We start from the raw sequence: 10,733 nt of genomic DNA, 5'->3' as shown, positions 1-10,733 counted from the left end.
AATCCATTGTTGTTATCAGAAATCAGTTTTATGTTCTATGTGGTACGTCTGAAATTCGTGTAAAAATGGTACGACTTGAATGTCGTGTGCCTGTGAAATCTGTGTGCGAAATGGAACAACAAAATATTATGTCTTGTACATGCACTATGTGTGAAATGGGATGTTAACAATCATCAGTCAGTGAGCTTGTAAAGAAAACAAGCTACATCTATATACCTACACAAGTATAAAAATATCTGTGATTCTTTTGAGGCACCTTTTCCTTTCAGAAATTTTATTTTCACACACAGTTTTGTTATCCCCCCACAAAACAATCCTACATGTGCTTTTTTTTTTGCATCCCTGATGCTGATGTACATGTGTTTTTCTTTTTTTTTCAACACGAAAATCCAGGAGGAAACGGATCACACAAGAAAAATAACACAGCAGACACAAACACCAGAGATGGCGAAGCAGAGCAAACCCACCTGTGCCCTCACCTGTTGTCGATCGGTACCCTGCTGCAGACACAAACCCCAACAACAGAGATGGCCCCCTCTTGTTCTGTCACCTTAATGCACAAATTTTTATGAAGCCCCGTTTCGAACTGGGCTGGCAACAATAGCCAGACCCCCAAAAAAAAAACCGCGGGAAAGGAACGGATGCTGCTGGAGCAGCTCGCCTAGTCCGACCTCATAACGGGCGCGCAAAATGGTTTTCACATACCCGGTTGCAAAAAAACACCCGCTGCCTTATATGTTACTAGCCGCTGGATCTATTATCAGCGGCATACACAAATCTCAATGAAAGCGTTAAACTTTTGTAAATCCTCTTCTTTTTTCTGGGCTGAGCCCTTTTATTGTCTTTGTCGTCACTTCGGCTTGTCTCCTCTTGAGCCGCTGGCCATAGCCCAGCCCCTCTATCTTCCCCTCCTCTTTCACTGCCAGGTGAACCGCACCTGTCGGTCAAACTGTTAATTGGGTTGGAACCCAAACTGTAACCCCACCAACCTATTCTCACAAATATATAAATTTAACCCACTCCAAATCAAACTTCCACCTTCACACACCATACCACCTCAAACTTTTCAGTGCATAAGTTATACAAACTGCTTGCCAAATATGGTTACAACCCAATAAGAACCCATTAGATAGCTACTAGTAGTCAAACAAGTTGCAAAGACCTATGTTACATATATATACTGTTCACGCTTGTGCTTGGTACCCTTTGGAACACCATTTGGGAGGAGTTGGCTTCAATCTCAAGGGAAGGAAACAGTGGTGCAGCTGGAGGTGTCATCAACCTGACAATAAACTGTTCCTTTTAGAAGCAATTCCATCCTATGCAAGAATACGGTTGAGGGTACAGGCTCGAGTTTAATCGGAGGTGTCATCAACCTGACAATAAACTGTTCCTTTTAGAAGCAATTCCATCCTATGCAAGAATACGGTTGAGGGTACAGGCTCGAGTTTAATCCTATCGTATCAGCCCTAAGAACAAAACCAAACTGGTTGCTCCCTGCTGTCACTAAATCTTGGACTGCTAACTGCTTGAGGAAAACACCAGCAAATTTTCCCACTTCTTAGTTTAATTCATCAACCTTTATCCATTGTCATAGTGACGTGTCACAAACACACTATTGTACTGCATAAAGAATAACAGGCTGTAGTTAGATGTTCTCACAAACAGAGCTTGAAATCAAAAGGATACAAGCACTGACATGGGTAATGAATAACACAAATCCTAGGTGTAAGTACAAGACTCAATTTTCTTCGCTACTAGGATTATCTAAATTCAATATAACTTGAATGAAGTCTGTGCTCATGTTCTAAGAGCACACCTAGCAAGCTATCAAATTAGAGTGGCCAAAACAAGGTACTAATTGGTAAATAGCAGGGCAGCTGATACAAGAGACAGGGTTTCTTTTAGTATCTATATTATACAAACTTATTTACAGTCAATTAGCCAGAACTGGGGTGAGATGAGTAAAGAGAAAGGCGTATGGTGTCCTCACCATTAACTGGTCGAGCATGTGGCCAGCGTTTCCAGCTACAGAAGCAGCAGCAACCCATAGTACATTCCAGAAATCAGCAAGACATCAAAGATAGTTCACTTCATCTAGTTCCAAGACATCAAAAATTAACATGGTAATACTTCAAAGAAATAAGGTTTTCTGTGATTCTCAACTGGTTTGATATATACTCTAGCTGTAGTACAAAAAGGAAAAATACAAAAGTTAAAGCATTTAAAAGAGAAACCTCTATGCAACAGCATCCAAGAACCAAGAGTTAAAGAGACCTGTGGTATTCTTCAAGAATTCAGTTCCAGAACATCTTGTGGCCTGCTCCAACACAACAGATACTATAAAATCTCAGAGTTCTGGACATCATTTGCAAACAACAAATAAATCGTCCGAGACCCAACCTCCAGTGGATACTGCTAGCATAAACAAACCTGAGAGATGTCGAAGTCCATTTCACTAGTCTGATGGAGTGACAAAGGTGACCATTTCACTAGTCTGATCTTCACTAATTTGTTGACCTGCAATATAATGAGCATATAGTAAGTAAATGAACATGGAAATATGCACACATGCCAAAACAGAATGAGGGTATACCTTCATTGTCTGCATCTTTTTCCTTGAATACCAGTCTTTCCCACACACAAGGGCTTCTAACATCTCTGGAGTTAGTGAGCTTCTTGACTCCCCAAGAATCCTACCTCCAAGACTAAAGGCTGATTCGGAAGAAACGGTACTAAGAGGAATGGTGAGGAAATCACGTGCCATAACTGATAAGATCGGGAACTTCTCAGCATGTGCCTTCCACCAAGCCAAAATGTCAAAGTTTTCAATGTCTTCCACACAATCTTCTTCAAAGTAGATGTCAAATTCAGATTTTGGTGGACGAGTCTTTCTCCGACTTGACTTGAAGTTTGCAAATTCTGATCCTAGCTGCCTTTTCGCAAGCACCGGTGAGCCCACACAAATGCTGCCCTCACTTGAATATGTAACAGAGTATGCATTAACTCTCCTCAAGCGTTGCTCATACTCCAGGAAGTATTTTTTCATCCAAACTAGAGCAGCATCAACACTTGAATCAATCTGATCTATATTGCTACAAATCTTCTGGTAGAAGAACTCTGCATATTCTGCTTTTCCCCTCGGATCTAACATTGTTGCAATAACAATTCCAAGGTTGACATCATAATCCTTTTTATTTCTGCGAGGAATAGGCTGGTTTGACTCATCAAAATCTCTACCCCAATACTTTTCAAACTTGATCCTCATGGCTGCAGCCAGGTCTTGTAGTGCCACACTTGTCTGCCAAGAAGGGTTATCCAAGGCATCCCAAATTGAAACAATTAAAGGCAAGAACATGTATGAAGTTGGTTTCCTATGAGCCGATATTGCTTTTGTAGCCTCTTCAAAAGTTTTAAGAAACTTACAGATTGAATCAGTTGTGCTCCATTCTTGTTCATTTGGAGGAATTTCTGCATGTTTATTTGCATAGCTATTTAGGACGGTCTTGTACTTGATTGCTTCTGCAACCATCTTGAAGGTGGTATTCCAACGGTTGGGTATGTCAAGAGCAATACCACATTTTGTTGGAAGACCATTCACCACTGCAATTTCATTAAAAGCTTGCATTCTTGAGGGCGAAGAGACAATGTGCTTCAAGAGCTCCCGAATCTTCTTTATCCCCTCATGAATAATTTTCATCCCATCTTGAACCAAAATATTCAGGATATGCGCACAACATCTCACATGCAAATGTGCACCCTCAAGCATCAACTCATACTTGTGAGTATCTACCAACAGGTCACATGCAGTGTTGTTGTTACTAGCATTGTCCACTGTGAGAGTAAACAATTTGTTCCGTATGCCCCACTCAGTCAAGCAGCTGCAAGTGCTTCTTCGATAGCAAACTCTGAGTGTGGATATTTGACCTCTTTGAAACTTATTATCTTCTTCTTGATCTTGAAGTCAGGAGTGATATAGTGAGCTGTTACAACCATGTAGCCTAAATTTTGGATTGATGTCCACAAATCCGATGTCAAGCACACATGGGAGTCTAGGCTTTCAAGTTCATTCTGAATATCTTGCTTTATTCTCTGGTACTTCTTTAGACAATCATTGCGAACAGTTTGTCGTCCCACAACACTTAGAGTTGGCTGCATGGACTGAACCCATGGTTCGAAGTATGGATCCTCAAACTTGTTAAATGGGATTTCAGCATGTATGACAAACTCTATCATACGCTCACGACTAAACTGAGGGTCAAACACAAAGTTCTCTATGGGCTTCTTTAAGGTTGCTATGAATCTGTTCCTCTCGGCTTCCCCAATTGCATGACAATATTGAGAAAGGTGGGTTCTAAGGCTACTAGTTCCAGATTTGGTGCTTAACTGCATTCGACAATACTTGCAAACAGCTCTAAAAATTTATCCACTTCCACAAGATTCTGCTCAAAATGTTCCCACACCTTGGACCTTTTTGCACGTGTTTGAGTTGAATTAGAGTCATCAGAGCTTTCCGATGTGTTAAGAGACATGTTGAAGAATCCCTAACAATTTTATGGCTTATCAGAACTTATTAGAGAAATGATTAGTTGCAGATTTGAGTACTGATTATACTAACAAGAATTAAAACAAACACATATGCAGGTTTCTAGAAGCCATGTTCAGAGGTTTGGTTATATGTTCGAGAAGAAGAGATTTGATTATAAATCAATTCACCAGTAAATTGCCACCTAAAGCAAGAATATACCTACAGCAGCATATAGAAATGTCAATAGATTGTCTGCCCAACCATGCATATAAGCACAAATGCATATTAACTTGAGCCATTTTTATGTTACAATCATCGACACGAATGCAAAAGAATGTACACATATAGGTAAGCTATATGTAAAAAGCAGATATTTACTTGCAGGGACGAAATAAATTGCAGGCGCTTGCTCGTGTGCACCTCAGACGAAATCTAGGAAGTGTCGCAATCCAGCGCGGTTCTGCATCCAATAGAGTAAAACATTAAGCATGCTAATAAAACATATTGCCATGTAACGTTTAACATATAAGAGTTCTGCATCCAATAGGATTATTGCCTATAGGAGGATATTGGTGGAAATACAAAGGATGAGATCTAGCAGCCGTTAGAACTGAAATTAAGCATATAAGAGTAAGGTCCATCAAATGTTATTCCATTCAATTCTAAAGTATACCTGTCAGTTCAAATGGTAACTGGAAAGTGACAACTGCATGAACAGATAAATCAGCAGAAAAGCGTTTTTATCATTTCATAGATACAGCCAAATAGCCAAACTATATTCTCAAAAGAAGATCCATAGATAGAACAATTACTGTTGACACCAAGAAATGTTAGAAAAGGTATCTACATTCTACACTTTCAAATCAAAGGTCCCGGGTCCTTTATCCCCTCTCATGCGTGGTCGAGAAAAAATATACAAGATTTCAATATGGAAGCATTGCCTTTGCACAGACGAAATGATTGCTCCGTTGATTCAGCAATCAGGAAACCTCAGAATCAGGAAGATTATTACCTTTCACGACATGATTGCTCCATTGATTCAGCAAACCTCTTGAATTCCGCTTGGACCTCAAACGAAATCTTCAGGCCCCAGCTCGTGTGCACCTCCAGATGGCAGTGCAAGAACCAGACCCCTGGGTTGTCCGCCCTGAACCGGATCGCCGTCCACCCACCGGCGGGCACGCCGACGGTGTTCCTCTCCGGCGGGTCGACGAGGTTGTACTTGGCGGGGTCCTTGGCCAGGTCGAAGTTGCCGACGCCCCTGCCGACGACGACGACGCCCCTGCCAGGTCCTTGGCCGGGATCTCGGGATGGGAAGGGAGGGAGGCGAGACGGAGGTGGTGGCGGCGGGATCTCGGGATGGGCAGGGAGGGAGGCGAGGCGGAGGTGGCGGCGGCGGGATTTCGGGACGGGGAGGGAGGCGAGGCAAGGCAGAGGTGGCGGCGGCGGGATCTCGGGAGAGGGAGGCCGGAGGCGGTCAGGCGGAGGTGGAGGTGGAGGCCGGCGGATCCTTTAGCAGTTGGAACCCACGGTTTCGACCCATTAGAACTCCAATAATAACTATCCCTCACCACACCACACCAAACTGCTAGGGAGGTGGAGCCCAAACCAAGTGAATTTGTTAGTAGTGTTGGCCCATTAGCACCCAAGGGAAGCCCAAAGTAAAATCCAAACTGTTAAAGTTATTTCAGCCCAAACCATTTGCAGGGTTACTGTCGGGCGTCTCCCAACCGGGAGACGACTGTCCCCCTAGTCGCCTCCGCGTCTGCGGTGACCAGTTGACCACATCCAACCATTCCACACCACTTCCAGGAAACTTCGTTTCTCCGGATCAGCCTCCGCATCTTTCCCTCGCCCTTCTGTTCTTCCGCGCCAGTTTCTCCATGCACCAGATCGCCGTCCAGGACTCCCAGGTACAGATTGTAAATTTGTAATGCATATGGAGCCTCAAGCTTTCAACTGTGCAATTATACTTTGGCTCCAGCCTCCAAAGGAAGCTTAGAATTCTGATTTTTCCTCTTTATTTCCCCCTTTTCGATATGTGCATCTCTATACTAGAATGCTCCAAAGATCGATTGGAAGGAAGCCCATCAGGTCGAAGTATTTACTTTTAAGGAGCTCGTAAAGGCCACCAACAACTTTGCTCCTGACAAAAAGATCGGTGAAGGCGCGTTCGGCTCGGTGTACATGGGATGGCTTCCTGACGGTCGAGAGGTAGCCATCAAGCGGAGAGAGCACGGCTCAATTCAAGGGATAGAAGAGTTCCAGGCAGAGGTGACCATCCTCCACTCAGTTAGCCACAAGCATATCGTCCGTCTCTTTGGATCCTGTGTCCCGCAGGAGAAGCGCCAGCTTCTTCCGAAGTTCTGGAAAAAGCAGAACGAGAAGCAGGGAGATCTGTTGGTCGTCTATGAGTTTCTTGAGAACCGCTCGCTCGACATCCACCTGCACGGCCAGCCATCGCCGTCGCCGGTGACGGCGTCCTGGAAGATGCGCATCGAGATACTGCTTGGCGTGTCCCGGGCCATCGAGTACCTGCAATCTTACGCCGAGCTGCCGGTGATCCACCGCGACGTCAAGTTGTCCAATATCCTTCTCGATGCGAGCTGGGCGCCGCGCTTGACGGACTTCGGTTTGGCACTCACATGGGAAGGCCCGGACCATACGGAGACTGTCTGCGGCACCTATGGATACATAGCCCCGGAGTACGCTCTTAGAGGCGATCTGAACCTGACGAGCGACGTCTACAGTTTTGGTGTTGTGATGCTGGAGGTATTGACGGGGAAGACATCAAGACATTTGTTAGAAGAAGAAAGGGAGAAGGAGATACGCGCCTATGAGGAAGAGAAGAAGAGAGAAGTACGGGAGTTGGAGGAGGAGAGAGAAGAGTGGGAGGAAGAGCAGCAGAAGAGAGACGAATGGAAGGAAACAGAGGAGGGAGACGAGTGTGAGGAAGAGGACACGACAGAAGAACGGGATGAGGAGACTGAGGAGAGGGCAAAGCAGGACAACTTTGCTCGCTACAACAGCTACACCTTGGTGGAGTTGGCCGTGCCACTGATTGAGGCGGGTGAGCTGTGGAAGGTGCTGGACAGGCGCCCGGCAGTGAAGCCAACGCCGAGACAGCTGGAGGCGGCGGAACTGGTGGCGCAGGAGGCAGTGCGCTGCGTGCGGCTGCAGTGGGAGGCCCGGCCGTCCATTTCGGAAGTCGTGGCCACCCTCGAGACGGCGCTAGAGCTGGCCCGTTGCGATGGCTAGTCTGGTTCGGGAGTCGGTGAATGTATCTCTCATGTAGAATGATCCATCATGATTAACGCTGTTGCTTTGTTCCCTCCTGCGCGCTTACACAATTAGGCATATCAATGTATCATGGTGAGATGGTGATGAAAATTGAAACTTTAATGGTAGCTTGACATTTGTATTCTTTGAAATAGCATGTACAACAAAGCATAGTTCCTATACTGCAAGAATGTCTATGGAATCTCAAAACTGAAACTTTAGTAGTAGTTTGACACTGTATTCTTGGTTGAGTTAACTATGCATGCCATGACTCCGAGCCCTCCACTAAAATTCTAGCTTGCTAGTAAAATGAGATTGAATTACAGTAAACAGGTGCTTCATAATTGTTATAGCAAGATAAAGGGGAAGACATCAAAGTACTAGTAGGTTGCTGAGCTTATATTTTTTTATACAACTAGGATCATGCCCGTGCGTTGCTAAATTTCATCAAGCATCATCGTGTGAAATATTTACTTCTATAAAAAAAAGGAATACAAGGCATTTGTTTTTCCTACACATATGTATTATGTTTCTGGAAGGTGTCAGCTAATTACAACACTACATTTCAATTAAGGCATAATTAAAATGTCAAATGCCCCAATGTGAAACGAAAGATCACTTTGCAAATAACATAAGCACTTTGCACTTGGATGTTCTTTATCTCAACTTGCAAAAGGAATAATCATATGATCAATTCCCAAAAAAAATATGACAATAAATAATATATACTATTTCTCCCTTTTAGACTCAATAGGTCGGTGCCTGTGTGTTGTCACATGAGTTGAATTTTTTCAACACAATAAGAGCACTCATTCAGCAAGTCAAGTGCAATTGCAAGCTTCACGTTGGGAGCCCATGAAAACCCATCTTCAGCTCGGTTCATTATACCTATCATATCTGCTAGTTGAGCACACACCTGAAATATCCAAATAGAAAAAAAGGCACAATATTCAATTTGACAAGAATAGTACCAATTTGACCTCAAGTTTCTATTTGCCTACACATCGCTCAAGGGCTTGAGGGATATGGGTACCCCATGGGTCCCTAACGACCAGGATAATGGTCGAACCTGACAAGTGGACCCGCTCGACCAGGGTTAGCGGGCCAAAGACACGAAGATACTTGGAGTACAAGACAAGGCAGCCAGACAGTTCAAATCTGCCCGGATATTTTGGGACACGTATTGTAGTTCAACTCAGATTACCTTTCATGCAACTACCAAGTAGATAAGATTCAAACCAACTTGTAAATCCTAGGTTGTCAGCCTTTATAAGGCAGCCAAGGATGCCTTTCGAGGGCATCAGATCAATCTCGAGCAATACGATCTAGCATACAGGACGTAGGGTATTACTCTTCGGAGGCTCGAACCTGTCTAAAACCCTCATGTCCGTCGTGTTCTCGTGATCACTTTCGAGTTCTTGGTTTCACAATCGCCTCCACCTACAAATCAACCACTTGGGTAACCCCCTGGTGGACTGCTGGGCTTATAAATCTAACACAAAGGTTTCTTCCAGATCCTCAATCAAGTCGTTGGGATTTCTGGTCTTTGCGACCACGTCATGCACGTATGCCTCTACGTTGCGATGTAGTTATTTCTTGAAGAACTCCTAGATGGCTCGTTGGTATGTGGCGCCTGCATTCTTCAACCAGAAGGACATTGTAGTATAGAAGAAAGCTCCATACGGGGTGATGAACGCGGTCTTGATCTGGTCTTCTTCCTTGAGAGCTATTTGGTGATACCCCGAGTAGCAATCAAGGAAACAGAGTAGAGCACATCCAACCATCGAGTCGATGACTTGATCAATCCTAGGGAGCCTAAAGGGTCCTTTGGACAGTGCTTGTTGAGGTCCGTGTAGTTGACACACATCCTTCACTCGTTGTTGTTCTTCTTTCATACCAAGACAGGATTAGCCAGCCACTCTGGATGATAGACATCTTTTATGAATCCAGCTACAAGTAGTTTGGCCAACTATTTTTTGATTGCATCTCTTCTGTCTTGGGCGTATTGTCGTAGTCATTGTCGCTTGGATATAGCTTTGGAATCCATATTTAGTGAGTGCTCGATCAACTCCCTGGACACCCCCGGCATATCAGATGGCTTCCATGCAAAGATATCTCCGTTGGCCTGGAAGAAGCTGATGAGCGCGTGTTCCTATTTGGGATCTAGCCCTGAGCCAATTAGGGTTGTCTTGGAGCTGTCGCCAATCTCGAGGTCGATGGCTTTAATATCAACTTCACTTGTCGGCTTGACCTTGGTTGCCTCCGACTGCTTCTCTGGGATGTCGTGTTCAGTCGGAGACAATTTTTTGGAGGCAGCGAAGACTTGCATCATGGAATTTGGCACTTGAATAGTCGCTGCCAACTCCACGGCTTCTGTGTTGCACTCGAAGGATCTTTTCAAGTCTCCGCATAGGGAGAGTACTCCCTTGGGTCCCGGCATTTTGAGTACTAGGTACACGTAATGTGGGATGGCCATGAACTTAGCCAGAGCAGGTCTTCCGAGGATAGCGTGATATGAAGTTTCGAAATCAGATACCTTAAATCGGATGTACTCTGTCCGGTAGTGTTCCTTGGTCCCGAAGGTAACTGGCAAAACCACCTGACCAAGGGGTACAGCCGCGTTGCCTGGGACAATCCCGTAGAATGGACAGTTCGTCGGGGTGAGCATATCCGTAACGTCTAGGCCCATCTTCCTCAAAGTCTTAGCAAAGAGTACGTTGAGATCACTACCGCCATCGATCAGGACCTTGGTGAGTAGAGAACCTGCGACTACTGGATCCAGAACGAGAAGGTAGCGTCCTTGATCTGAGAAATTAGTCAACTGATCTTTCCTTTTCTCAAGTGTTTTCTCAGTCAACTGATCTTTCCTTGAGAAAGTGACTGGCACCTCAGATCACTTAAGGAGTGTTTTAGTCGAGGAAGCTTT

General features: G+C 44.6%; 2 protein-coding genes across 8 annotated transcripts; one reads left to right on the top strand and one right to left on the bottom strand.

The window, feature by feature from the left end:
- Positions 1–1,010: 1,010 nt before the first annotated feature.
- Positions 1,011–5,876, bottom strand: LOC105915053 (zinc finger BED domain-containing protein RICESLEEPER 2-like). Of its 7 annotated transcripts, XM_014805689.2 has the most exons (8): positions 5,541–5,876; positions 4,907–4,988; positions 2,597–4,544; positions 2,434–2,520; positions 2,278–2,320; positions 1,994–2,186; positions 1,377–1,623; positions 1,024–1,282 (listed from the first exon to the last, which is right to left on the bottom strand). In XM_014805689.2, exons 3-6 carry the CDS (start codon positions 3,767–3,769, stop codon positions 2,119–2,121), a joined length of 1,371 nt encoding a protein of 456 aa, XP_014661175.1. In that variant the 5' UTR covers positions 3,770–4,544; positions 4,907–4,988; positions 5,541–5,876; the 3' UTR covers positions 1,024–1,282; positions 1,377–1,623; positions 1,994–2,118. The 7 variants fall into 7 exon arrangements, with proteins under 7 accessions (XP_012704007.1, XP_012704009.1, XP_012704010.1 ...); XM_012848553.2 differs by having other exon boundaries at positions 1,011–1,623; XM_012848555.2 differs by having other exon boundaries at positions 1,011–1,623; positions 1,994–2,097; positions 2,238–2,320; positions 5,541–5,875.
- A 130-nt stretch (positions 5,877–6,006) lies between these two features.
- Positions 6,007–7,989, top strand: LOC101768224 (probable serine/threonine-protein kinase PBL23). Its single transcript, XM_004979278.2, has 2 exons — positions 6,007–6,441; positions 6,587–7,989. Exons 1-2 carry the CDS (start codon positions 6,412–6,414, stop codon positions 7,784–7,786), a joined length of 1,230 nt encoding a protein of 409 aa, XP_004979335.1. The 5' UTR covers positions 6,007–6,411; the 3' UTR covers positions 7,787–7,989.
- Positions 7,990–10,733: the final 2,744 nt, after the last annotated feature.

Source organism: Setaria italica, chromosome VIII, assembly GCF_000263155.2.
Source record: "Setaria italica strain Yugu1 chromosome VIII, Setaria_italica_v2.0, whole genome shotgun sequence".
Lineage (NCBI taxonomy): Eukaryota > Viridiplantae > Streptophyta > Magnoliopsida > Poales > Poaceae > Setaria > Setaria italica.
Note: the sequence above shows the minus strand (reverse complement) of the source record. Positions and strands in the feature narration are given on the sequence as shown.